This window comes from Natator depressus, chromosome 20, assembly GCF_965152275.1.
Source record: "Natator depressus isolate rNatDep1 chromosome 20, rNatDep2.hap1, whole genome shotgun sequence".
In the NCBI taxonomy this organism is placed as follows: domain Eukaryota; kingdom Metazoa; phylum Chordata; order Testudines; family Cheloniidae; genus Natator; species Natator depressus.
Window position 1 is genome coordinate 2,693,734 of NC_134253.1, and position 27,454 is coordinate 2,721,187.

The 27,454-nt window shown below is 63.5% G+C and overlaps 1 protein-coding gene across 2 annotated transcripts; it reads left to right on the forward strand.

Annotated features, from left to right (window-relative positions):
* Positions 1–4,427: 4,427 nt before the first annotated feature.
* Positions 4,428–27,125, forward strand: RBMS2 (RNA binding motif single stranded interacting protein 2). Of its 2 annotated transcripts, none has more exons than XM_074935733.1 (14): positions 4,428–4,525; positions 16,864–17,051; positions 19,615–19,673; positions 20,148–20,239; positions 21,421–21,578; positions 21,847–21,926; positions 22,355–22,464; positions 23,052–23,098; positions 23,308–23,401; positions 24,179–24,229; positions 24,815–24,925; positions 25,007–25,087; positions 25,533–25,619; positions 26,296–27,125. In XM_074935733.1, exons 1-13 carry the CDS (start codon positions 4,460–4,462, stop codon positions 25,611–25,613), a joined length of 1,218 nt encoding a protein of 405 aa, XP_074791834.1. In that variant the 5' UTR covers positions 4,428–4,459; the 3' UTR covers positions 25,614–25,619; positions 26,296–27,125. The 2 variants fall into 2 exon arrangements, with proteins under 2 accessions (XP_074791834.1, XP_074791833.1); XM_074935732.1 differs by having other exon boundaries at positions 4,431–4,525; positions 16,861–17,051.
* Positions 27,126–27,454: the final 329 nt, after the last annotated feature.

Consider the following 27,454-nt stretch of genomic DNA (forward strand, 5'->3'; position numbering starts at 1 on the left):
TCCAGCACATCTGCAGGGAGCGCGGCCCAACGGCTGCAAAACCCGGAGGCCATGACGACAGCAGAGGCCACTCCGGCCTGTTTCCTCCCCCTGGGAGGGCATGCCCCAGCTGGGTCCCAAAGCCTGAGGCCCCCCCCCCCCCGCCCACACCACCACCACCACAAGGCACCTGCTGCTGCCCCGGCTCCATCTCCCCCCCCCCCCCCCACATGTCGTCCCTCTGCAGATTGGAGAGAAGGAGAGGGGGAATCCGCAGAGTCTGACTCCCCCAGCACAGTCCCCCCGCCCCCAGTCTGCCATCAGCTTGAGGACCAATTGGGTTCGATCTTTGCGGCCCGTGTTGCAAATAGATCCAGCCTCTCCACCACTTTTTCAGGCCATTTGGGGAACCCCCCTTGGCTTCACCTGAGGACTGGAGCAGCCCCCCTGCTCCTAGGTCACCCAGGGACCAAGTGGCCTCTCGCACCATCAGCTCTTGAGCTAAGGCTGGGGGGGCGTGTGACCCTATGCAGCCCTGATGGGGTTTAAAGCCCCCCCTCACGCCCCAGAAAGCAGGCCAGGCCTCATCTGGGGGTGGGGGCAACTGGGGACAGAGAGCTGGGCATCCCGGCATTCTGTGTTGGGGGGGGCTCCCCATCCCGCCTCCCCTTAGGGGGCCTCCCGGATCCCAGTCAGCTCCTTCCTCTTCCCTGCCCCCCTCGCCTGGGAGCTATGCGAGGAATTCACAAACAATCCGGCCCTTGGCTCAGGGTCCGGCCTGGTGTGTGTGGGGAGATCCGGTTTCCCGGCTCCGGCCAGCTGCGTAGGGAGCCCAGGAATGCGCTGCTGACCCCAGGCAGCCCCCCACCCCTTGTGCCATCTTCCTGGGGCCTAGCCAGGGAAGGGGCAGACAGTCCTGCCGTCCCACCTGGGTTCGTGTGGGGGGGCGGGGGGGATGCTCCAAAGTTGGGGGGTCTGAGAGGGCCACACCGAGGGGCATGTTCTAACAGGCGCAAACATTTGCATGCATTTTTCTGAGTTGCTTTCTTTCCAAGGCCCAATTTCGGAGCACCACCTCCTGGCCCGTTCTGCCCCGTGGGCGTTCTTCTGTCTCCCCTACCCCATCTGTCTGTCCTCCAGGCCCCGAGGCATCCCAGATCTGCTTTGGGGGCTTGAGCCCACCCTCCGACTCCAGGCCACGTTTTCCTCCTTGCTCCTCGGGAGGGCGGGAGAGAGCCTCTACCTGCCTCTGCTGCAGACTGGGTGGGGCCCTGGCCTTTCACCTGCTGCAGCTGCAGGGAAATCCCGGCCTGGTATCTAGTCCCTGGTGGCCTGGGCTGGAGACTGGTTACCCTGCAGGAGGCATCTGTGACTGTAACAGGGGCTGGTCCTATGCTCGGCCCCCCAGCTCCCCAGAGGGCTCAAAGTGGAGCTGCAGAGCGAGAGGAGGCGGCTGCTGTCACTCCCCTTCCCCATTGCGAGGAGCAAAGGGTCTGTGACCTAGTGCTTAGAGCAGAAGGAGATGGGATTCCTGACTTCTTCCCCTTTCTGTCACAGACTCACTGGATGAGCTTTGGGGAGCCAATCTCCCAGGCCGCTCCGTGCCTCAGTTTCCCCATCTGTCAGATAAGGGTTGCTGATTCCCTGCCCTTGGGGAAGAGCTTTCCATCCAACCCTCTAATCCACCTGTCTATCCCTCCATCTACACCTCTATTTCTGTCCCCCCAACTTTATCCGTCGCCCCACTCTCTATCCATCCCCCCATCCCTCCCCGCTAGCCATCCATTTCCACACCTATATACTTTTCTCTCTCTCCTTCCCAGCTCACCCTGCCAGGCATCTGGCTCTAATTGCCTCTCTTCGCTGCAGCTCAGCTCCCCTGGGACCCGGCTGCTCCCTCCCCAGGGCTCCCTGCCCCCCTCCCCTCCCCAGAGCAGCATCTGCAGCTGGGCCCTTTGTTTGTTCCAGCCCTGGAGCTGGGCCTGGGCTGGGTTCTACATCCCCTCCCCTTGGCGTGATGTTTCTCTCACCTCCAGGCCCCGGCCTCAGAGACAACCCCTCTGGCAGGAGGGGGGGGGCATCCAACCCCAAATACCTGGAATCAACTGCCCCATGAAACCTCACCCTGAGCCCGTAAAGCTCCTCCAGGTGAAAGGAGCTGGGGTGGGTGCCCTGTCCCGGGGGGAGCCCCTTGTGTTCTGTTCTGCAGGGGGGCTCCCAGCCTGCCTCCCCCCCCCCAGGATCTCCCAGCGAGCAGGAATGGGTGTGGACTGGGGACCAGCTTGCTCCAGGGTGAAGCTGGGCAGGGGGCTGCTGTTTTTTCTCAGTTCCCCCAGCAGCTCAGTGTGATCGCCCCAATTCCTCACCTCCTGAGCCAGCTGCCTTGGGGCCAGCACACCCTAGAGGGGAAAGGCCCCATGTCCCATTCCCGCCCCCCCCCGACCCTCCCCCCAGCCAGCCAGTTCCCACCCTGGGGCCGGATCAGAGCTGGCGCCCCTAGGGGAAAGGCCCCGTGTCCCAGTCCCTGCCCCCTTTGCCCCAGCCAGTCCTCTCAGCTTGGGCGGTCCTGGCGTCACAGCTGCAGAGAGATGACAGGGCCAGATTTTCCGGGCCTGCCCCACAAGTGCACTCTGTGGTGTGTTCGGGCAGCGCCCAGCGGCCCCAGGCAGGGGTCCAGGCCCTGCTCGGCACTGGGCAGAGGGCAATGCAGGGGACCCCTGCCCCAGACGGCGGGGAAGGGGGCCGTATGGGAGCTCTGGACTGGGGACAGCCGGGACTGGAGTTGAGCCCGGAGTAGGCCTGAAGGAGACTCAGGGTGATGGCCGCTGGGCTGACCAGGTTATTCCTGAGAAGTCAGGGGAGGGGGATCTGGTCCATAGATCAACCCCCCCCACACCCCGAACTCCAGGGGATGCTGATGGCTGCAGCCGGATCCTTGGCAAAGGGAGGTGCTGGGGGTGGGACCTTGAGCCCTCGGGGAGGGGCACACGGAGCAGCTGGGTGACACGCAGCACGGAAAGGGTTAAGTCTGTCCCCATCCTGAGCTGGGTGTCCCCGCCCGCCACGTCTCTGGATGTCTGGGCCTGGGTGGGGCCTCGTGATCCCCGAGTACAGAGAGCAGGGGGCTGGGGGCCCCATGGCCCCAAGCGTTCCCCATCCCTTGGTGACTCATGTGAAAGACACACAAGGGAACACCCAGACGGGGCAGCGTGGCACGACCCTGCCCAGAGGAGGCGACGCTGAGACCGGCTCGCACAGCCCCTCCTGGCCTGGGGGGATGACGCTGAGACTGGCTCACACAGTTCCTAGGGTGGGGGTGGCCCCAGGGTGACCCCGTTCCTGCCAGGAATATCCCCCCAGCTGGAGACCATGCACCCCCCCCAGGGATGTTAGGCTGGGGCTGCCCTCTGTCTAACCACCCCCGCCAGTGCTGGCCAGCAGGGGGTGCTTCCCTGCACCCACCTGCCCCTCACCAGGCCCCAGGTGACAGCCCTGCCCAGGGCAAGTGCTGGGCTACTTTGTCCAGAAGCACATGGATGGGAGATGAGTGTGGGGGCTCAGTAGGGGGCGCTCTCCCTCAGCAGTCAGTGCCTCATGCACCACTAGGGGGTGCTCTGCTCCAGGGAGTGGGGCCAGGCTCTCCCCTGGCAGTCAGTGCAGGCCCCAATGCCCCAAGGTCTGCCAGGAATAGGGGGGCTGGCTGGAGCAGGGGTGAGAGGCCTTCCCGGGGTCTGGGCCTGCTCGGCGGGGCTGTTCCCCGTAGGGTGACTGATGTCCCGATTTTATAGGGACAGTCCCAATTTTGGGGTCTTTTTCTTATCTAGGCTCCTCTTACCCCCCACCACCCATCCCGATTTTTCACATTTGCTGTCTGATCACCCTAGTTCCCTGAGTAGCGTGGGGCGGCCGGCCGGAGACGCGGCGTCGGGCCCAGCGCCCCGAATGCCGGCCTGCGCCTCCGCACCCTGCCACCAGGCCCAGCTTCCCGCAGCTGGGTGCGTGCAGCGCCTGGCGCGCGGGGGGGAGGGGGGTGGACCCTGATTTCTCCCTGCGACTCTCCTAAAGCCAAAACCAGGGCCACACCCGTCCCCCCAACACCAAGAACTTCGGCAACACCCCAGCCACCCCCCACGCCGAGTGGCTACTGATTCTTTGGGCTGGTTGCCCCCGGGGCCGGCATTATTTTGGGGGGCCGGTGCTCGGTGCTGTGCAGGAGGTCAGACTAGAAGGATCCTCACTGGGTCCCTTTCCGGGCTGGGGATCCTCTCCACCCACCCACCCCGTCGGGGAGGAGAACCGGCCCCTCCCTCGGGCGCCGCTCCTTCCCCGGGGCGCTAGGACCCAGTGGAAAGTTGTCATCCCAGCCCCGGATTCCAGGCTGGCTTCCCTGGGTGTGACGTCAGCCAGCAGCCCCGTCTCCCCCCCCCCTCCAGCAGCCCCCCCCCGCCCCGTTCCCAGGCCCGTAACATTAGGCAGGAAAATGTTACTTTCCGTCCAGCCCCGGGCCGCCATCGCCACATTTGGCTACAATAAGACCAGCAAGAAGGTAGGAAAAGCGGCTCCGCCTGGCCCCCCCGCCCCCCAATGCCCTTGGCTCCCCGGGAGGGGAGAAGTGGGGGGGGTTCCCAGGCCCCCGCGCTCCCTGCACCCCCCCAGTGAGCCGCGGGGCCGGCTCAGGCCAGTCCGAGTTAGCCTTTGTGCTTGGGGAAGTTGAGGGCCCCCCCCCCACATCGCCCCCCTCCTCACACCGCCCAGGGTGAAGATCTGGGCCCCCCCCTCCCCCCGCCCCGCCGCGCTGCTCGAATCGCTTTTCCGGGCACCCCCCCCCGCCCCCCGCGCCCGGGCCCAGCTGAGCTGCGTCCCCGTCCCCCCCGCCCCCAGCCCCGGAGTGTGGGGGTGGGCTGGGGGGTGGCGGGGTCTGACCTCCATCTCGGGGTTCAGGGGCAGAGCGAGGTCCCCGTGTTCCGGGGAGACGGGTTTGATTGGTGGGTGAATAGCCCAGGCAGGCCAGGCCTGGCACCAGATTCCCATGGACGGAGGCACGTGGGTGCCAAGCGGGGGAACCCCCGTCTGCTCCCCACCTCCCTCTGGCTATGGCTGGCTCTGGAGATACCTGGGGGGCGCTGTGGAAGGGGTCGGGGAGGGGCTGTGTCCCCCTTGTGCCAGGCAGAACGCGAGGGGGGTGTTATTGGGCATTGGGGTCAGAGTTAGGGGGTTTGGGGTCTTGCTGGGATTAGATTTGGGATTTGGAGTGGGGTCTCGTGAGTTAGAGTGGGAGGTGACGGGGAGCCAGGACTCCTGGGTTCTATGCCCAGCTCTGGGAGGGAAGTGTATCCTGGTGGTTAACACAGTGGGGCCTGGGAATGGGGGAGCAGGGCTCCTGGGTTCTAGTCCCAGCTCTGCCACGGGCTGGCGGTGTGACCTTGTGGGGGGGGGGAACAAGCCTCTGTGCCTCAGTTTCCTTGTCTGCAGAGCAGACTGGGGCTCGGGGCGGGGGGGGGCAGGTGGGTGAATTCTCATGTCTCTGAATCCCAGCGATACCCTCTGCCCTTCACAAGCCTCTTCTCCCACAGTGCCATCCTGGTGGGCAGAACCCTTGTGCCCTTACACCCCCCCCCCCCCATCGCAGTGCATAACAGCTGGCCTCTCTCGGTCCCACGGGGCAGGGATTCATGCAGCACCAGGGGGCCTCCAATACCACCCCCATGTTCTTTGAACCCCCTCTCCCTTGGACCCCAGATTACACCCAGATAGATGGTTCTGTAATCCAGACCTCTCCCTGCCCTTTCGGGGCTCCCTTCTGCAGACCATGGCTTGGATTCCTCCCACCCCCTCTTGTCCCCGTGACATTAATGTCCTGAGTGTTGGCGATGAGTCTGCAGCTCCAGCCAGCCAGGCTGAACTCCCCAACCAGAAGCCATGACTGACAGGCCCCGTCACCCACCCCGAGTGTCCGCACCCCCCCCCCCCCCCAGGGTCCAAGCCGAGTCAGGCCGCCAATGCCACTATGGCAGGAGTTGGGGAGGAAAGTGGAGGGCTCCGAGAAGCCAGCTGTGCAGATTTAAAATCATTCCTTTGTGTGTGCGAGATCTGTCACTTTCCAACCCACTGAACTTTCTCCAGGGGAGCGTGTGGGCCCGTGGCGGGTTCGCGTGTGCGAGCCTGGGGGATCAGCGCGTGTGTTGTCCGCAGCGTACTTGCGCCAGCCTTTTCTGTCGGCGGGAGTGTCCGGGGGGTGTCGGCATGTGTTTTGGGTGCTTTTGGCGTCTGTCTGTCTTTGTGCGCCCGGGTCGTCTCCCTGTAACTGCTGGTGCGTGTCCGGCCTGCATTTGGGGCAGCGGTGTTGGGGTGTGCACCTGTAACATAGATGCCGTATTGATGTGTGAGGCGGTGAGTCTGATCTAGTGTGTCTGGGTTGGCGTGCGTGCCACGGTCGTGCATGGGTGTCGTACTGGTGAGTCTGTGTGTGACCGTCCGTGGGGCGGAGGGGGGGGAAGCAACAAGGCGGGCACCGCACAGTCATCGGAGTGGTGTGTGGCCTTGTGGAGGAGCTGCTGGGTGTGAGTGCGTTGTCCAGGGATTTGGTAGATCTGGGTTTCCAGTCGGGATCTGGGATACGGGGACACGGTCCGCCTGAAGATGCAGCCACTCCACCCCACATGGGCAGTTCTCAGCCACAAAACAGCCCCACCCCCGACGTCTGTAATGCAGCTGGGGATGCGGGGAGTCAGAATACGTCTTCCCTGAAGTTAGGGGAATTTTTGCCTCATAATTTGCTGACTGTCTGAGTTACTCATCTCGAATGAGTGGAAATACTCTGCGGGGAGCTCTGCGATTTAGGCCATTTCTTGGGCTGAGACATGTTACTTACTGATTTTGCGTATTTAAAGGGGTCCAGTGGCTTGGGGGCTGGTACTGTTTTGTTTTGGGCAGCCCAGGTGGATGAGGCTCTGATCCGGGTGCGGAGTTTCTAGTTGCTACATAAAACTACCATGACTAATAGCTTCATAGACTTTTAAGGCCAGATAATCCTGCCTAGCAGAGGCCTAAGGATCTTGCTGTTCCTGCACCCAGCCCATATCTTGTGGTCGAGCTAGAACTAATATCTCAAGTGGACAGGAACTCAGCTCAGACTCCAGGGCCACCTAGTGTCCTGTCTCCAACGGGGGTCAGCACCAGATGCTTTAGAGGACAATGTAAGATCCTGCCCTTTAGCCCTCATGGGATAATCTGTCCCCTACTCTGGGCTCATCCGGCTCGCTAAGAGATTGGTGTAAGCCGTAAAGCAGGTGGGTCAGTACCGGGGCTGGCTGGAGAAAAACTCCATTTTGTGGGAAATGTTGAGGTTTTGAAATTTGTTTCCATTCCATGTTTGGGGACTGGGGGGAGGAAGGGACCACACAGTAACCCAGGGGTCAGGGCATGTACCGGGCATGGGGGAGACTCCGGTGTGGTCTACGCTACAGATTTATGTTGGTGTAACTACATCGCTACGGGAAACATACATCCCTGAGCGATGCAGTTAGACCAACCTAGTGTAGACAGCGCTCTGTTGGCAGGAGCGCTTCTCTGAGCAGCACCGCTCCCGCCTCTCGTGGCGGTGAATTCACCGCGCCGATTTCCCGTTGGGGTAGGTAGTGTCTTCTCTACGCACCACAGCTGCACCGGTGCAGCACGGGACATGTAGACAAGCCCTCGGACGTGCCCCCGGGTCTCCCCCTCCCAGACAAGGTCCTGGCTCCTGTTCTGGGGCGTGTCTCGCTCTCGTTCTCCTGCGGTTCCTCGTTTCTAGCGCGTGACCCCTCCAGGAGCTTTGACCTGTGACGGCTCAGGCCAGTCTGCGCCCTGAGCCTGTTTCTTACCTCTCTCTGCCCTCCTGGCGCTTCTTCTGGGATCCTCGTTGTCCGTTAGCACGAGGGTGGCGCCTCCTGAGATGTCCACACGGCTTTGGGAACCCGGCTCCGTGGATTCGGTGCTTCCGAGCCCGTGCTGGGTCGTCCGTCCGCACTGCATCACCCGCCTGGGTTAATGCTTGCTGGAACCGTGGCTCCCAGCCATGCCGCTGCATCCATGCCACTGCATCCACGCCTCTGTCTCGGGTCTGCGTCCACACTGCGAAATGACAGGGCTGGGACCTAAATCACAGTGGGACTCGGTTCAGACCCCACTCCCCTGCTCCAGCAGGTCCTAGGACCTGGGTCCTGAGCCAGACTGATTTGTATGTGGACGGAAGTGGGGCTTGGCTCAAACCTGAGTCAGAGCCCAGCCTTTAGTGTGCAGGATAGACGTAGCTAAGAACCCCAGTCATGGGCCAGGGCCCCATGGTGCTAGGCGCTGTGCATTATTTAGGTCTATTACGGTAGCACCCAGGAGCCCCATTCGTGGGCCAGGGCCCCATGGCGCTTGGCATGGGCTGGCAGAGCTCTGGGAAGCGGCTGTGCTGGCCCCAGAGATATTTGACATCATGGTTTAAAGAACCAGCCCCTCTTGTTAGCTTTGAAATGAAACCCGCGGGCCCACAGGCTTTCGCTTGCGAGCTGCCTGGGCTCAGCGGGGCCCTGACCTGCTCCTGCGAGCCCAATGCGAACTAGACACTATGCACTGGAGCAGCCCGCCAAGGGGAGCGGGGGGGCACAAAACCTAAGTCTATGGTGGGGACGGTCTGATGGGACTGCCCACAATGGCATGCAGCCGATCTGCAACGATTAGCAAATATCTCCACCGGCCAGGGATGGGACGCTGGCTGGGGAGGGCTCTGAGTTACGACAGAGAATTCTTTCCCGAGTGTCTGGCTGGTGGGTCTCACCCACATGCTCAGGGTCTAACTGATCCCCAGATTTGGGGTCAGGAAGGAATTTCCCTCCTGGTCAGGTTTGCAGAGACCCTGGTGGAGGTGGGCGGGGGGGGGGTTCGCCTTCCTCTGCAGCGTGGGGCACTTGCAGGTTTCAACTAGTGTCAATGGTGGATTCTCTGTAACGTGGAGTCTTGACACCAGGATCTGAGGATGTCAGTGACACAGCCAGAGGTTCGGGGTCTGTTACAGGCGTGTGGGGGTGGGGTCCTGGACATGCAGGAGGCCAGACTAGGGTCTCTGGGTCTGAGTCGGCAGGCCCCACGCCTGAAAAAGGAATTGCGGTGTTGGGGCGCCCGGGGGAACCCCAATTCTGAGCAGAATAATTACAACATGGCCGTGTAGGTGTCCCTATGGAAATCTGAGCAACGGGGAGGCTGTGTGGCCTTGTGGTAAAGCATGGCCTGGTATCCAGGAGGCCTGGTCCTAGCATCTTGGGCAAGTCATTTCTTGCTCTGGGCCTCAACTTCCACATCTGTGAAATGAGGTTAATGATCCTGCCCACCCTCGGTCACATGCTGTGGGAGCGGTGCTCGGTGCTGTTCGTTTTATACCTGACAGTTTTTGATGTTTCTGTTAGTTTAAAAAAAAATTGTCCAATGAACCTCGATCCTGCACCAATTTCCCCACGTGCCTCACTTCCCACTCCTGAGACGTGCCGTGAGCTTTGGCGGGGCTAAATGTCTGTGTGAGATGGGGCGCTGGGGGTACATCAACTAGGCCAAGCTTCCCAAAGGCCCCGCACCCACAGATCGGGCCTGGAGCTTGCAAAGATCTCAGCAAGGCGCGAAAACAAGTGGTCGAGTTTTTCAAGAGGGGCTCGGAGAGAGAGTCACACTGGGAGTTGTGTGGTGAAATGTTGCCCTTGTAATATCATTATTAATTAGGGGTAACAGGATAGCACCCAGGTGCTCCAGTCAAGGCCTCATTGGCGGGTGCTTTACGTGATTTATTAGGTGTCTTACGGTAACATCTAGGCGTCCTCGCCATAGGCTGGCACCCCGGTATGCCAGGCGCTGTACAAAATGCCCGCTCCTGGGCATTGCTTCCTGGCAACTCCGCTCTTTGGCAAATCTGGCGCAGCCAGTGGGTGCTGGGGACTATGACCCCCCGGCTGACCTGCAGCCCCACTGCCAAACAGCAGCTTCAGCCCGCAATAAATCTCTGCAAATGTAGGTAGCACTGGAAGGGAAAACAAAACAAAAAGGCATTGAGGAATGTCATGGTATCAGCCACACCCAGCTGGCATCACTGCCCAGGCATGTGTTGCGGTGATCATTAGTGATGTCACCAACCATTTCCTGTGGCGGGCGGGGAGAGAGAGAGGGGACAATTCTCCTGCTGGCCTAGTCCAGCATCACTGGAGGGTTCTGCCCCTCTGTGACTGAGTCCTGCAAGGGGCACTGCAGGAGCTGGTGGGTGAACCCAGACCGGAGCGGTGGCTTGGAGCTCCCTTTTTCACAGTGATCTCGGTTTTTGGAACGGTCACCGTAAATTTGGGCTCCCGCGTTTGTGAGTTTTGTATCGGTTTTGGTGGGTTTTGTTTTTAAATTCTCGGAGACGTTGACCAAACTTTAGCCCAGAACAAATATTTCCTCCAGAAACAGCGTTTTAATAACGATGGCAACCCCCCCACCCTACCCCCGAATTCTTGTATCTCCAAGAGCTTTGCAAAGGAGGTCAGCGTCAGCGCTGTTTTGCAGCTGTGGAAACTGAGGCACGGAGCTGCCGTGACGTGGTGGCAGAACCAGGAGTTGAACTGAGCTCGCTGGACTCCCGGCCCAGAACTGAGCCTTCCCCACCACCCTGCCTTCCTCTCAGGGCCCCCTCTAGTGCCTGAGAACCCCAGAGTGAAACTGACTGGAAGGGAGTGTGAAACTGACTGGTCTGTTTTCACTCTGGAGGGGCCAACCCTGAGCCTCCAAAATCATGAGTTTGGTTTGAAAGTCAGGGAGATTTTATCCAAATTCTTCTTCAGAGCCTCCTTGTGTCTGAGCCTTGGGGGTCACACTCAGGTCACGTTTTCAGGGTTTTTCCCTGCAGCCAGGAGGGCTAGAAATTTACTCTTTGGGGTTTTTTTTTTTTTTTTTTTCCCAATTAAAGCCGAGATTCTCGCCTGACCCTCCGGCTCCCGGAGCCAGGTCTTTCAGAGGAACACCAGATAGTGCTCAGATCAGCCGCCGATGAAGTGAGCTGTAGCTCATGAAAGCTTCTGCTCTAATAAATGTGTTAGCCTCTAAGGTGCCACGAGTCCTCCTGCTCTTTTTACCAGATAGTGTGAGGCTCGCGATAAGATCATGAGCGTTGGCAAGACATGGAGACCCGCCACTTTTTTTAAAGCAACCCCAAGGTGGAAAAGCAATTTGTGCCTACGAGCGCCGGGCATGGACCCGGCCCCAGCTGTGCTCGGCGCTGTACCAACATACTTCAGATCATTCCATTCCACTCACCTCTGGGGTGGGCCAAGAACCCAAGCCAAGAGGGTGATTGTTCCTTCAATAACCATGTATTTGTTAAGCTCTTACCGTCTCAGCCTTCGATTGTCAGAGGAAAACTGACGATCTCGCCGGCACATCCCAGCTTAGGGCTCCACCAGGCCAGCTCTCTCTCCAGCTGCCTGCTTGGAGCTGTTCCACTTTGTACAATAATTACACACCGGCTGGGCCAGTGGCAGACACGGGCCCGACGGCCCGGTGGTCAGGGCCCTCGCCTGGGGAAAGCAGAGGTCTGCATCAGGCGGAGCAGGGAGTGGCATCGGGGTTTCCAGCATTGCCATGCTCTGATCACTGGGCTGTTGGCTATTCCGGGGCGGAGGCGCATCTCTGGTTCTGACCTGAAATCCTACCCTAGCCTGGGAACCTGTGGCATCAAAACCGGCGCATGTCCACGGACGGTTTCGGTTGCCACAAACCGGTGTTTTCCCTGGTTTGGTTGACAAACTCCGGAGCAGCTTTGGCACAGAAGCTGCGCTGTTTCAGACGCTCTGTCCGGCTGGCACTCCTTCCCTGGGTGTAGTGCGGTAGCAGCCCGACCGCCGGTGGCGCAAGGCGCTGTACGTAGGGTCCCTGCCCCAGAGAGCTTCCGGTCTGAAGAGACAAGGGAGGGGAAATCCAGGGACTGCGGGGACTTGCCTGAGGTCACAGGCTGGGGCCATGGTGTTGCTGGGAGAAGAACCCAGGTAGCCTCACAGCCAGGCCCCTAAACCAACCTTGCTCCTGGAGCTGGGGAGAACCCAGGTGTCCTGACACGTCCCTCCCTCTGCCAACGTTCGATTCACCAAACCCATCCCCTCCGTTGCTCTCAATCCCACCTAGATTTGTGGCCTCAATTCTTCCAAACCCACCCCCCTCTAACGCTTCCTGTCGCCCTGGGCACGCCGCGTCTCTGGCATGGGCGAGATCTGCCGTGGCCGGGGGTCTCTGGGCCACGCCCTCCCCCCAGATGCAGAGTCCTGTCGGCTTCATGGGGACGGCGCTGCAATACGGGGGCCTAAGGGCGGGATTCTGGTAAGGGTTAAGGGAGTTAGGCACACAATAGGAGTCTGGCACCTAACTCCCCTGGGCTTTTTGAACCACCCCCACCCCCACGTGGGTGAAACTAGCCCGCTGTACCATGTTGCTTTCCACGTCCCGCAGACACCCCCCTCCCATCCCATTTAACTACCAACTCAGCCATACCTCCCGCCCCTCCCCTGGCAGCTGTCTCCGTCCACCTCGCTGCCGCACCCCGACATACCACCTGGGCTTCTCTGAAGCCACCGGCAGCTCTGGGGGAAACCGTGTGCTCGGCTCCCGCAGCCCGGGAGCGAAATGAGCAGCGGAGGGGAGAGGAGCTCGCGTCCCGTCCACCCTCTCAGAATAACCAGGTTCAAACATGATGCTGAGAACGTGGCAGGGGCCAAGTCATGTGCTTGAAGCGTGTTTCTTTTCTTGCCTGCGTGGACCCGCGTCCTGCCCCTCGTGGCTGGGAGGTGAAGCCAGAGCCCCCCCGACGAGACGTAGGGCCCAGGTCGTGAACAGGGAGGGGAACTGATCCTTGGACCCGATGCCCGAGGCATGTGGGGTTTCTCCGTCACTTGGAAGGCTGTACCTCGAGATGGGGCTTTCGCAAAGATTGGGTGTAGCTCAACCACAAGGTGTGGGCTGGCTGCAGAAATCCTTGGGACGGGGGTGTGTGTGAAACTGAGGCATGTACGTGTCTTGCTCAAGATCCTGCAGCAAAGTGGGGTGAGAACCCAGGAGTCCTGGGTCTCCGCCCCGCTCAGTAAACGGGTCACCTTCTCTTGTGCATCGGGAAAGCTTCAAATGAGGAAAGGGGTGTCAGGGAAACTCAAGTGGGCGTTTCCCCTCTGACATTCGTCCCTGACCTGGTTCTGTTTCACCCTGTCTGGGCCCCTTTCCCATCCCAGCTCTCTGGCGCTGGCCCTGGCCCTGGCCCTGATCCTATTCAATTTGGGGTCCCTCCTAGTGTCCTGAGAAAGACTCATTTCTGTCTCTGGTTTTGTGAAGGCGACTCTGCTCCCACCTGGCCCTGGACTCACTTCGGGCACCTCCCACCCCCTTCCCACACTGTGCCTCAGTTTCCCCAGCAGTAACTCACAAAGAGGAGTTGACAGATTAGTATTTGCCAAGGGCTTTGGGCTCCCTGGGCAGAGCAAAGCTTTGCTGATGAGCCAGTGCATGTGGGCCTTTGGCGTTGCCCTCTGCTGGATGGCACAAGGACTGCTCACGGGTGGACCATAGACCCCATACTACTTTGTGCTGCTGGAGAGTCCCCCATTAACTCAGTGGGGCTGGGGGCTTTCGGAGCAGGGGGGCCTGAGTTCTAGACTTGTAGCTGTTGTGAGGCCCCGATGCTGTGTGCCTCATGCACGCAGGCCCTGCACATTCTGGGGTGAGTTCCAACTCCGCGTCTGTCAGTGGGGTGAGCGCCCCAGAGACGCTCCCATGCCGGGCTGGGCTGGGCTGGTATCGGCTGCCCAGGGAGGAGCACTGGACCAGCCCCAAGCTCTGCCCCGGGCCAGCCCCCCGTGCCACTGCTGTCAGGGAGCCGGGTTCCGCAGAGGGAGATCCTCACGGTGAGCGGCCCTGCCGTGTCCCACGCCTCTCGGCGCCTGGGCCCAGGGAAGCCGGTGGTACCATTCCCGTGGGATCAGCGTTGGGTGCTGGGCAGACGTGGCCGGCACAGGCCTCCTGCTGACCGGAGCAGCTTTGATCACATGGTTCCAATGGCCCCAGGAGCAGCCAGAGCCTGAGAGCAAAGGGCTGAGTGCAGGGGCAGAGGGTTGAGGTGGAGGCAGGGAGGGGCTGGTGCCCCTCACTCCCGACCCCCAGCCCCCAGCCAGCCCAGCCATGGGCTCCCCCCCACCCAGCTCTGCCGGTGCCCCTCACTCCCGACCCGCAGCCCCCTGCTCTCCCAGCCCTGGGCTCCCCCCAGCTCTGCCGGTGCCCCTCACTCCCGACCCGCAGCCCCCTGCTCTCCCAGCCCTGGGCTCCCCCCCAGCTCTGCCAGTGCCCCTCACTCCCGACCCGCAGCCCCCTGCTCTCCCAGCTCTGCGCTCCCCCCCAGCTCTGCCGGTGCCCCTCACTCCTGACCCCCAGCCCCCAGCCAGCCCAGCCATGGGCTCCCCCCCACCCAGCTCTGCCGGTGCCCCTCACTCCCGACCCGCAGCCCCCTGCTCTCCCAGCCCTGGGCTCCCCCCGGCTCTGCTGGTGCCCCTCACTCCCGACCCGCAGCCCCCTGCTCTCCCAGCCCTGGGCTCCCCCCCAGCTCTGCCGGTGCCCCTCACTCCCGACCCGCAGCCCCCTGCTCTCCCAGCCCTGGGCTCCCCCCAGCTCTGCCGGTGCCCCTCACTCCTGACCCGCAGCCCCTGCTCTCCCAGCCCTGGGCCTCTCCTGAGCTCTGAGCCAGCCCTTCCTGAACACTGCAGCGGTTTTGCAATGTGGAGCGACGCCCACACAGGGCGAAGCGGATCCCCCCCCCGCCCCCGTGACCTCACTCAGCAAATCACAGCCCAGCCTGGGGAGTAGGGAGTTGCTGTCCCCGGCCCCACATGTGCATTGCACGCCCCTTGCACGCTGGGGCACGAGCGTTCTGGCTCTCCTCATGCATCGCACGGCCCCTCCCTTCCATCCCCCCGTGCACATCTTGCCCTGCCGGGTCTGGGGCGGGGGATAGGGGTCCAGCTGCGAAGGGCTTTGACAGCGGCCCAGGGGTTAGGGACTGAGCCCTCCCTCCAGGCCAGAGTTGGGGTTGGTTCCAGGCAGGCGGGAGCTGGGGGGGGTGGGGGGCATTTCCCCGCCTGTGCTCGCCCTGTGGCTGAACTGAACACGGGGCCTGCAGTTCAGCAAGGGGGTGTGTGTGTGTTCCCGCCCCCCAGGCTCTGCTCCAGGAATCCCCCCCACCCCAGGTGCTGCCAGGCGCATCCCTCTGGCTCTGTCCTGGTGGGGCCCGGGGCAGCGGCCGACCAGCGTCTCCAGAACCCCAAGGAGCACGTGGGCCGGTGGCTGGGAGCCCGGGCTCCTGGCGCCTATTCTGGACGGTGACCTTGGCCCCATCCCTTAGCCCCTCAGCTGACTCTGCTGTGCAGGGTGGCGGGTGCCTTACACAGGTGCTGGTTCCACTGGCATCCAGAGCGCCCCCTGGGGGCGAGTACGGCCCGGGGCTCGTGGCGGGCGCTCAGCGTGGCCGGAAGGTTCGAGGCCGGGCTGGGGGCCGGTGGGCACTTTGGAGGCTGGGGCTGTGGCCCTGGAGGAATCCGGCTGGGTTTCCGCAGGGGAACCTCCCGCCGCAGCTGAGTCAGCTTCCTCCCTCCCCGCGCCGTCCTGCGCCGGGAGATAAACCCGGGGAGCCAGCAGGCCCACCTGGTCGAGGGCCGTGCTAATAGCATACTCCCCCAGGCAGCGGGGCAGATGGGGAAACTGAGGCACGGGTGGGGGAAGGGACTCATCCAGGGTTGCACGGCGGGGCCATGGCAGAGCTGGGATCAGAATCCAGGAGTCCTGACAACCAAAGGGGGGGAGCGGGGTGTGGGGAGCCCAGGGCTGAGGGGCTGCGGGTCGGGCGTGAGGGGCACCGGCAGAGCTGCAGGGGGGAGCCCAGAACTTGTCTCCAGGGGTGGGGGGATGGTTTGGGGGGTGAAGCCTCCGGTTCGACCCCCTCAGACTCAGCCCCCACAGACCCCCCCCCCAGCCTCATGCTATTGACTGTACCTAGGATGGTTTAAACTGGCCCCTATAGGCGCTGACTTACTCAGATCTTGGGGGTGCTCATCCCCCATTCTGCCCCACACCCAGCCCCCACTCCACCCCCCCGCCTCCTGTTCCACCCCACTCCACCCCTTCCTCCAAGCCCCCGCCCTGTCCCTTCCCACCCCTGCTCTGCCCCATGCCCCGCCCCCACTCCACCCCTTCCTCCAAGCCCCCGCCTCTTCCCAGCCCTGATCCTCTCAGTCTTCTCCCTCCCCTCCCCCCCCAGCACCTCCTGCAGGCCACTGAACAGCTGATCGCGGGGGCTGTTGGTGGGTGCTCCAGCTTCGGAGCACCCCCAGAGTCAGCGCCCAAGCTGGCCCCTGAAACCCACAGCCCTGCCCTCCCCCCTGTGAGCGTCATGGAACGCAGTGAGGGGTCACCCTGGCATCTCAGCCCCCTGCCATGCTCCTCCCCAGGGGTGGCTGCATGTCCCCAGCACCGCGGGGGGGGGGGGGGCACGGCGCGCTCTGGAAGCAGCCTGAGGCAGGGGGTTGTTACAATCCGGCCTCGGTTCAGTGGAAGCTCCCTTTGCTCTCTGTCCACTGCCCCCAGCCTGCCACCCCATCCCTCTCCCCTCCCCGCTAAGGAGGGGGCAGGTAGCCTCTCTCTGCGGCTCCCTGAGATCCCTGGGAATTAGGAAAGTAGGCCGGGGCAGGAGGAAAGATTCAAAGAGCCGGAGGGGGAACGTGAGCCAGCCAGCCGCGGATCCCACTTCCCCCACCAACGTCCCTCGGGAGCCCCGCCCCCCGCTCACCAGCTCCTCCTCCTCTTGTCTCCCAGCAGCCTTATGTGGCAGTGGCCCAGCAGATGGCGCCCCCGAGTCCCAGCGGCAGCAACAACAACAGCGGCGGCGGCGGCGGCGGCGGTGGGGGCGGCGGGGGCGGCGGGGACCAGCTGAGCAAAACCAACCTGTACATCCGGGGCCTGCACCCGGGCACCACCGACCAGGACCTCGTCAAGCTGTGCCAGCCGTACGGCGCGGGGAGGGGCCGGGCGGGGGGCTGGCTGCTTCCCGGGAGGGGGTCGGTCTGAACCCCTGAGGGAGGGTTCCCCCCGGGGGGCTTCAGGGTGGGATACGGGGCCGACACATCCCCCTGATAGGGTGCAGAAATGGGGGACGGTGGGGGGGTCTGACGGGCAGGAGATTGGGGGTTTCCGACGTGAGGGGGGCAGGAGATGGGGGGGGTCTGACGGGCAGGAGATGGAGGGTTTCCGATGTGGGAGGGGGCGGGAGATGGGGGGGTCTGACGGGCAGGAGATGGGGGGTTTCCGACGTGGGGGGGGTCGGGAGATGGGGGGGTCTGACGGGCAGGGGATGGGGGGTGTCCGATGTGGGGGGGGTGGGAGATGGGGGGGGTCTGACGGGCAGGAGATGGGGGGTGTCCGACGTGGGGGTGGGAGATGGGGGGGTCTGACGGGCAGGAGATGGGGGGTGTCCGACGTGGGGGGGGTGGGAGATGGGGGGGTTTGACGGGCAGGAGATGGGGGGGTGTCCGACGTGGGGGGGGCGGGAGATGGGGGTGAGCTGACATGGGGGGCGGGAGATGGGGGGGTGTCTCAAATGGGGTGGGCGGGAAATGGGGGATCTGACATGGGGGGTGTCCCACGTGGGGCACATGGGGTACCCTGGACGCTCCCTTAGACCTTAACCAGAGGCTGAGATGTGGCCGCAACCCCGGGGCTTGTCCCCCCTCCCCAGTGCTGCTTCTGTCAGGGGCTCTGAACAGAGCCAGAGACACACCCCCCCACGTCTCCCCGCCCCCGCCCCCAGCATTCCCAGATCACCGCAGCCACTGGTTTCCTTTGGGGACAAGAATCCATCCTGGGCTCCCCCCAGCTCTGCCGGTGCCCCTCACTCCTGACCCACAGCCTCCTGCTAGCCCAGCCCTGGGCTCCCCCCCAGCTCTGCCAAAACCCCTGGTGAGCTGGGATCGGGCCCAGCGGCGTGGGGCCATCGCCCCATTTTGGGAAGGGCTTTGAGTCCGGTGCCCCGCAGGGACTGGGTCAAACTGTCCCCCTGGATCTCTGCATTGGCTGGGGGTGGGGGGACATGAGGGGCTCCGGAGGGGGTGGGGGGCCCTGCTGGGCAGCATCCATGGAGGGTGGATCTGGCCCTGCAGTGGCCCAGGAGCTGGCATGGGCCGGGGGGGGCTGTCGCTGCCGTAACCTCAGCTCACCCCGGCCGGGAATGCTGGAAGCGGCCCAGAGCCGGCGCCAGCCCTGGCAGGCCCGTGCAGTTCCGATCAGGAATTCGCGGGGGGAGGGGCTCTGGGAGCTGCTCTCAGCTGCGGGGGGTGGGGTGGGGATAACTCCTTCAGGGATGGGTCAGGATTCGGGGGGGGACGGGGGACGGACAGGGTGTTTCACATCACACCCCGATTTCCCAGGGCCTGGCGCCTCCCGCTGTGACATGGCTTCACCCCCTTGTGCTGCGCGGGGTTGCCGGCTCCCGCACAGTTTGTGAAGGGTTAATTCAGCCTCCCTAATTGGGCCCCAATTTGCAGATGGGGAAACTGAGGCACGGGGAAAGGTAAAATGGGAAGGGAGCAGAGGCTAGTGGTTAGAGTGAAGGGGGAGGAGGGGATGGAAACCAGGACTCCTGGGTTCTCTTCCCACCTGTGCTGTTGACTCCTCCTCCCCCCCGCCTCAGTTTCCCCACCACCCATTTCCATGGCTGGTGTCTATCCAGGGCCATGGGCCCCTGCCACGTTCCCTGCCCTGCCTTTGGGCTCAGGGGGTCCCCCGGTGCCGCGCAGAGCCAGGGACTTGGTCAATCCGGCAGCTGGTCGGATTTCCTCCCCCACCCTGCCTGTCTCAGGTCCCTCCCCGCCAGGAAATCCGGCCGGGCTGACCCGGAGGGGGGATGGGCTGTTTCCCTTCCCTGCTTTGTGGTGATGGTGGGGGGCTCAGAAGGCATCTGCCCTTTAAAGGCCCCCCGCATTGGCTGCGGCATCCTGGGGGAGGGGAAATCTCCTGACCCCCAGTGCTGGAGGGGGGGTTCTGGAAACTGTCCCGCTGGGGATCCCCAGCCCGCTGCACCCCTGGCTTTGCAGCTGCTCAGTGGGGCCTGTGGAAAGGGGGAGGGCTGCCCCCTGGGAATTCCTCGTTTAACCCTTTCCCAGCTGGGGGTCTTTCTTAGCTGGCACCAGTGGGAATTCGCCCCAAGTTTATTGAAGCTCCCCGAGCTCTGCCCCCAACGTCCGCAGTCCCCACCCTGGCTGCAGGATTCGCCTTCACTTCCTGGCCTAAATCAGCGTGGTTGTTAAACAGCCCCCTGCCTCATCCCAGAGGCAGCCGCATCTCAGCACCAGGCGAGGGATCCCTGTATAACCAGCCCCACCCCAGACTTGGCTGCATCTCAGCGCCCGGCGAGCAGTCCCTGTATAACCAGCCCCTGCAGAGGCAGCCACTGGCTCCGTGCCGGGTGAGGTTTGGGGGTGGCAGGCGTTGTGGGATGCCCCGTTAGGGGGTCCCGCTGGCCGCTCTGCCCCATGCCCACGGTAACTCCTCTCTTTGGCATCCCCCCCCCCCCAGATACGGCAAAATCGTTTCCACGAAAGCCATCCTGGACAAGACGACCAACAAGTGCAAAGGTGAGGCCCGGTGCCCCACAGCGGCGCCGGGGGGGGGGTCACTGGTTCCTGGGAACCCCCCTGCTGCTTTCCCCTGGAGTCCGGGCTCTGGATAAATTCCAGCAAAGGGTCCCGATATACCCAGTCCCTGCACCTCACCCCAGACCCAGCCACATCGCAGAGCCAGGCGAGGGATCCCTGTATAACCTACCCCTGCGCCCCTCCCCAGAGCCAGCTGCATCTCAGTGCTGGGCGAGGGGTCCCCATATACCCAGCCCCTGCCCCCACCCCAAAAGGGCCTCCTCTCAGCGCTGGGTGAGGGGGTCGCAGGGTGGTGGGAAGCAAAATATCCCATAAAGGGCTTTAAGATAAAAAAACTTCCTCAATATCCTCAATATCCAACAGACACGCTCTGGTCTGAGGCTGCTAGGTCCCCCTCCCTGCCCCCACCCCCCCGATCTGGGTCCCCCCTCACAGCCCCTCCTTCTTTCGCAGGCTACGGCTTTGTCGATTTCGACAGCCCCACGGCGGCGCAGAAGGCCGTGACGGCACTGAAGGCCAGCGGGGTGCAGGCCCAGATGGCAAAGGTAAGGGCCCCGGATGTTGGGGGGTGTGGAGGGTGTGTGTGGGGGGGAGTTCCAGCCACTGGCCTCCTCCTAAAGCACTGAAAGGTTAATGGTTCCAGCTGCAGGAGCTCCCTTCCCAGGCCCCCACCACCTTGGGGGGTCCCCCGCCCCCCCAAGGATGTGACACTTGCTTTGCAGGTTTGTGACTCACCCTGCAGCTGGTTGGGCACCAGCTTTGCCCAGGTGGCTTTGGGGGGACGACAAGCCGACCGGAGAATCGGGGCCATGGGGCTCTCTCGGCCCGGGGTGGGGGGGATGGATGGGGCCTGATCTCAGGCCAGGCCGGAGCTGCGGACGATTCTTCCCAGGCCAGATTTGGACTTTCCGTCCTGCCCCGGGACAGGGAAAAGTTCTGAAATTTGGGGTGTTGTCCCAGGACGGGGAGCCCGGCTGCCCCCTGCTCCCCGAACGTTCCAGCCCCGGGCTCCACCCCAACTCTGCCGGTGCCCCTCCCTCCCGACCCGCAGCCCCTGCTAGCCCAGCCCCAGGCTCCCCCCCAGCTCTGCCGGTGCCCCTCCCTCCCGACCCGCAGCCCCTGCTAGCCCGGCCCTGGGCTCCATCCAGCTCTGCCCCTCACTCCCAACCCGCAGCCCCTGCTAGCCCAGCCCTGGGCTCCATCCAGCTCTGCCCCTCACTCCTGACCCGCAGCCCCTGCTAGCCCAGCCCCAGGCTCCCCCCCAGCTCTGCCGGTGCCCCTCACTCCCGACCTGCAGCCCCTTCTAGCCCAGCCCCAGGCTCCCCCCCAGCTCTGCCGGTGCCCCTCACTCCTGACCCGCAGCCCCTGCTAGCCCAGCCCTGGGCTCTCCCCAGCTCTGCCCCTCACTCCCGACCCGCAGCCCCTGCTAGCCCAGCCCCAGGCTTCCCCCAGCTCTGCGGTGCCCCTCACTCCCGACCCACAGCCCCCTGCCTGCCCAGCCCTGGGCTCCCCCAGCTCTGCTGGTGCCCCTCACTCCCGACCCGCAGCCCCTGCTAGCCCAGCCCTGGGCTCCCCCCAGCTCTGCACCTCACTCCTGACCCGTAGCCCCATGGGGCAGGGGGAGAGGAGATAATTCCCCACACAGAGGCCAGTTTCAGGGGAGGGGAGACCCTGGGGGGCCCCTTTGGGGGGTGCTGGGCAGCCCCTCACTGCCGTGTCTCCATAGCAACAGGAGCAGGACCCCACGAACCTGTACATCTCCAACCTGCCGCTCAGCGTGGACGAGCAGGAGCTGGAAGGGATGCTGAAACCCTTCGGGCAGGTGATCTCCACCCGCGTCCTGCGTGACCCCAACGGCACCAGCCGCGGTGTCGGCTTCGCCAGGTCAGAGCCCCCAGCCCGGGGCACCCCTGGGGGGAGGGTCATTGGCACGGGAGGAGATGGGGATGTTGGTGGGGTGAGGGATTGTGGGTGCAGGGACGTTGGCACTGGGGGTTGTCGGCGTGCGATGGGGAGGGGGATGTTGGCACTGGGGGTGGCTGTTGGAGTGGGGCCGTTAGCGCTGGGGGTCATTGGCACGGGAGGGGGAGGGGGCGTTGGTGCTGGGGGGCGTTGGCGCTGGGCTCAGGCCTTCTCTCCCTCCCCCCACCAGAATGGAGTCCACAGAAAAGTGTGAAGCCATCATCACCCACTTCAACGGGAAATACATCAAGACCCCCCCGGGGATCCCAGGTGGGCGGCAGGGCCTTGCGGGGATGGGGGGCACTCAAGGGGGAACCCGGGCAGCGGGAGCCGGGCAGGGGGCTGTTATATAGTGACTCTCCTGGGGGATGGGACCCTTCCCTTCCAGGTTTAACTCCTGCCAGGCTGAACTCAGGACAGCAGGGGGCTGCGGGTCGGGAGTGAGGGGCACCGGCAGAGCTGGGGGTGGGGAACGGGGGCTGTGCGTCGGGAGCAGGGGGGCCTGCGGGTCAGGATTGGGGGCCCTGGAAGAGCGCGGGGGGAGCCCAGGGCTCAGCTAGCAGGGGGGCTGTGGGTCGGGAGTAGGGAGGGCTGCGGCTCAGGATTGGGGGGCCCCAGCAGAGCGTGGGGGGAGCCCAGAGCTGGGCTAGCAGGGGGGCTGCGGGTCGGGATTGACGCCTGCCTCTGTCTCTGGGCAGCCCCCTCAGATCCGCTGCTTTGCAAGTTTGCCGATGGGGGGCAGAAGAAGCGCCAGCCCCAGGGGAAATACGTGCAGAACGGGCGGGCCTGGCCGCGGGACGGCGACTCGGTGAGACCGGCTCCCGGGGGGTGGGAATCGGCCCCTTGCCCAGCCTGGGGTCCCCTTTTCCCCCTGTTCCAGAGAGATCCCCCGTCGCTCTCTGGCCCTGGACCGAGGAGGGGCTGCAGGGTCCCTTCTCTAGGGTTCGGTTGTGTGCCCCAGGGTTGCCAGGTGCCCGGGTTTCGACCAGAACGCCCGGTCGAAAAGGGACCCTGGTTAAAAGTCTGGTCGGCGGCGCAGCGGAGCTAAGGCAGGCTCCCCACCTGCCCTGGCTCTGCGCAGCTCCCCGGAAGCAGCTGGCATGTCCGGCCCCTAGGCGCAGGGGCAATCAGGGAAGCTCCGTGTGCTGCCCCAGCCCCAGCGCTAGCTCCGCAGCTCCCATCTCTACCATATTGGGGGGAGACATGGATGTGTGTGTGGGGCTGATAAGCCCCTTCTCGTCTGGGGGGTGTGGTGGGGGGGGTCAGTCCCTGAGATGCTGTGGCAGGGCAGTGGCTGCCTTGGGGGTTGTGGAGGCAGGATGGGGGGGTTCCTGTACCCGGGGGTGGGGGGCTGCGCTTCTGGGCAGGCCTGAGCCAGGTGTTGTGTCCCCACAGAGTGGCATGACCTTGACCTACGACCCCACCACGGCTCTGCAGAACGGGTGAGTCCCTGCGTCCTTCCCCCTTATTCCCCCCTATGTGTGCTGGGGGGGGGCCACACTCCCTTTCTGTGCATCCCACAGGGGAGTTTAACCCCGTAAGGGCCATGCTCCTGTGTGTGTTGGGGGGGGGTTGCCTCCTCTCCCCCCCTTCTGTGCCGCCCGCCGTGGAGTTTAACCCCGTGACGCCCGGCCCCCTTCTCCCCCCGCAGGTTCTACCCGACCCCCTACAGCCTGGCGCCCAACAGGATGATTGCTCAGACCACGCTCGCCCCTTACCTCCCGTCGCCCATGTCCTCCTACCAGGTACCAGCGCCGGGGGGCGGCCGGGGGCCTGGCCAAGGGGGAAGGGGGCTGTGTCAGGGTGTGACCCCCCCAGGTGGGGGGCCATGTCAGGGCCTGTGTGGCTGTGTTGGGGTGTGATCCCCGGCTGGGGGGGCCGTGTTTGAGGCTGAGGGGGCCTGTCAGGGTGTGATCCCTCGGCTGGGGAGCCGTGTCAGGGGCTGGCGGGCTGTGTCGGAGTGAGACCCCTCGGCTGGGGGGTTGTGTCGGGGGCTGGGGGGGCCTGTCAGGGTCAGACCCCCAGCTGGGGGAGCCGTGTCAGGGGCTGGGGGACCATGTCAGGGGCTGGCGGGCTGTGTCAGAGTGAGACCCCTCGGCTGTGGGGCTGTGTCAGGGGCTGGGGGACTGGGTCGGGGTGAGACCCCCGGCTGGGGGATTGTGTCTGGGGCTGGGGGGGCCTGTCAGGGGCTGGATCGGGGTGAGACCCCCAGCTGGGGGGTTGTGTCGGGGGCTGCGGGGCCGTGTCAGGGTGAGACCCCTGGCTGGGGGGTTGTGTCTGGGGCTGGGAGGTTGTGTCTGGGGCTGTTGGGGCATGTCGGGGTGAGACCCCCAGCTGGGGGGCCACGTTGGGGGCTGGGGGGCCGTGTCGGGGTAAGACCCCTGGCTGGGGGGGCCACGTCGGGGGCTGGGGGGCCGTGTCGGGGTGAGACCCCTGGCTGGGGGGCCACGTCGGCGGCTGGGGGGCCGTGTCGGGGTGAGACCCCCCAGCCGGGCCCCGCTGACACCCCTCTTCGCCCGCAGGTTCACAGCCCGTCCTGGATGCACCACCAGTCGTACCTCATGCAGCCCACGGTGAGGCCCGGCCCAGCCCCCCCACCCCTCGGGGCGGCTCCCCTGTCTCCGGGCCCAGGGGAGGGGGGCAGCTGCAGGGCGGGGCCAATGAGGCTGCTCTGACATCACTTCCTGGTAGCCGTGGGGCCCAAATGCATCACTTCCTGTTGCTCACCAGGATTTCATTGCCAACAGGAAATGATACTGACTGACTATACGCATCACTTCCTGTCCCTCGTGTGGTCTCTGACATCATTTCCTGTACAGCCTTCCCACCAGGGAAAGGGCCTTTCTGGTGCCCGGTTCTCAGCTGGCCCCAGGCTCCGCCCCCGGCCCTGTGCTGATTGGCCGTACCGACTCCCGTGGCCCCAGGCTCCGCCCCCGGCCCTGTGCTGATTGGCCGTACCAACTCCCGTGGCCCCAGGCTCCGCCCCCGGCCCTGTGCTGATTGGCTGTACCGACTCCCGTGGCCCCAGGCTCCGTCCCCGGCCCTGTGCTGATTGGCCGTACCGACTCCCGTGGCGCTTAGCACCCCCCGTTGCCAGGTCTCTCTCCTCCCAGCCCCCCCCCCCCGCCGCTCTCCAACCTCTCTCCTCTCTGCCGCAGGGGACGGTGCTGACGCCGACCATGGACCACACCATTTCCATCCAGCCTGCCTCCATGATGGGCCCCCTGACCCAGCAGCTGGGCCACCTCTCCCTCAGTAGCACTGGCACGGTAAGGCCCCCATCCGCCGGCACCGGCGTGGGCTCCTCTGGGCACCAGCCGCCCCCTGACTTCTCCTCTCTCCCTCCCCAGTACATGCCAGCGGCAGCAGCTCTGCAAGGAGCTTACATCCCTCAGTACACGCCCGTGCCTTCCTCCAGCATCTCAGTTGAGGTAAGGGCCCTGTTCCAGGCTGGGGGCACAGCTGGAGGGGCAAGCCCCTGCCACATCCGTCAGCTGCGGGTTCTAATCTCCCCTTCACCCCTCCGCCGCGCTACGCCTCCCAACCCACCTCTGAAAGGCAGCTGCCTCTGGGGTGGGACGTGGCAGCCGCTGGACAGCCGACACAGCAGTAAGGAACCCTGGGATCACGCACCCTGCGTTGAAATGCAGCCACCTCTGGGGTGGGGTATGATGGCTGTTGAGTAACCAACACAGCAACCTTGCCCTGGCAGGCTAGGACAGGAAGTGGCGGGGACGCCTGTCTCCAGCTGGCATCAGGTCAGCACGGGGCATTGGCTGGGAGCAAAGAGGCTGGTCAGGATGGGGGTTCAGGGGCCAGACGGGGAGGCCACCCCCACCCATCCCCCTAAGCTCCCTGGGCTTGGCTGCCTTTCAGGAGAACAGCGGCCAGCAGAGCCAAGTGGCTGTCGAGTCTCCGTCAGACCACGCCGCCTACTCCTATCAGTACAGCAAGTAACGGCAGGTAAGGGCTGGGGGGGCGGTCTCAAGGGACGAGAGCCTGTCCCTCTTGGTGGCGCTGGCCCCAATCCGGCCACAGGGTAGGAGACTGGCTGGCGGGGGGGGGGGGGGGAATGGGGCATGGGGCCTTTCTCCTGTAGGGGGCGCTGGCCCCAATCTGGCCCCAGGGCAGGGGACTGGTGGGCTCTGGGGGACAGGGAATGGGGCATGGGGCCTTTCTCCTGTAGGGGGCGCTGGCCCCAATCTGGCCCCAGGGCAGGGGACTGGTGGGCTCTGGGGGACAGGGAATGGGACATGGGGCCTTTCTCCTGTAGGGGGCGCTGGCCCCAATCTGGCCCCAGGGCAGGGGACTGGTGGGCTCTGGGGGACAGGGAATGGGACATGGGGCCTTTCTCCTGTAGGGGGCGCTGGCCCCAATCGGGCCAGCCATTGGGGTTAGGGAATGGGACATAGGGCCTTTCCCCTGCAGGGGGCACCAGCCCCAATCTGGCCCCAGGGGGGCAGACTGGCTGGCCATTGGGGTCAGGGAATGGGGCATGGGGCCTTTCCCCTGTAGGGGGTGCCAGGTCTGATCCAGCCCCAGGGTGGACACTGGCTGGCTCAGGGGGATGGGACATGGGGCCTGTCCCCTCGGCTCATTGCAACCCCCCGTATCAGTGAACCGTTCTCTCCCTCTTCAGCTGGACCAGGCGTCTCTGCTCCGAGCACTCGCCCCGAGGGAGAACGCCACCTCCTCTTTGATTTGTGCTGCATCTAGAAGATCGAATCCATTTTTTTTTCTTCGTTCGTTTCTTTCTTTTGCAAAGAAAACAGTTTTTTGTAAAAAAAACAAACAAACAAAAACCCCGGCAATAGACTCTGCTCACCAAGGAACCAAAGCGGTGGAATGGGGGGGTTGGGTCACCAGATCCACTCCATGCGGACGGACAGACGGACTGAGGCCTGTTTTAATATGAGGAAAACAAATGTGTTTGGTTTATTTTTTTGTCGTTGTTTTGGAGAAACCCCTTTTTTCTGGGTGGTTCTTTAAGGAAAGGGTTGATCCAGGTGGGTGGATCTGGCTGCCCCGGAGCGGAGAGGCTGCAGATTCAACTCTCTGGGACAATCGTCGTTTTCTTTTGTCAATTAAGGATTACTTTTTTTGTTCCTTTCTTTTTCTTTTCTTTTTTTTAAAGGGAAAATATGCAACGTTTGAACAGGTTTATTTTGAGGGGGATTTGGTTTTGGTTGTACTGCTCCCCGACGGATTCCGCCCGTTTCTCCCCCCCCCCCGCCCCCCCAGCTCCCCTCTGGATGCTTCTCCACGCCTCAATGCCACTGTAGGATAAAGAATTTTTCCCAGGGGGGGGAAGGGGTTGCTTTAAAAGAAAAGAAAAAACACGCCGCAAAAACCTACAAAAAAAGCCCCACGTTTTATTGTATTGTTTTTTTTGCTTTTTTTCTCCCGGGTTTTATAAAAAAGGAAAAAATCTTTAAAAAAAAAAAAAAAAAGAAAGAAAAGAAAAAAGAAACACTAAAAAAAACCAGGATCTAATGAGACAAGCCTGGCAGGAATCCGTGACTTTCCAACGGGAGGATGAGGCGGGAGATACGCTGCATCGGGCACTGGCTGGCAGGATTTTTGGGCAGGGGAAAAGTTGGCCGCGAACTCTGGGCCAGGACACAGCTCCAGGAAACCTCTAGGATCCTTAATCTTCTCCCTGCTTGAGCTTTGCCGGACAGGATTGCTGCACGTGTTGGACTCCAGCTTGGACTGGGGGGATTCGTGGTCTCTGCTCCGGCCCCTTTCCTTTCCTGTTGGATGCTACGGACGTGGACTCGCCCCGCGCCTGGGTCAGG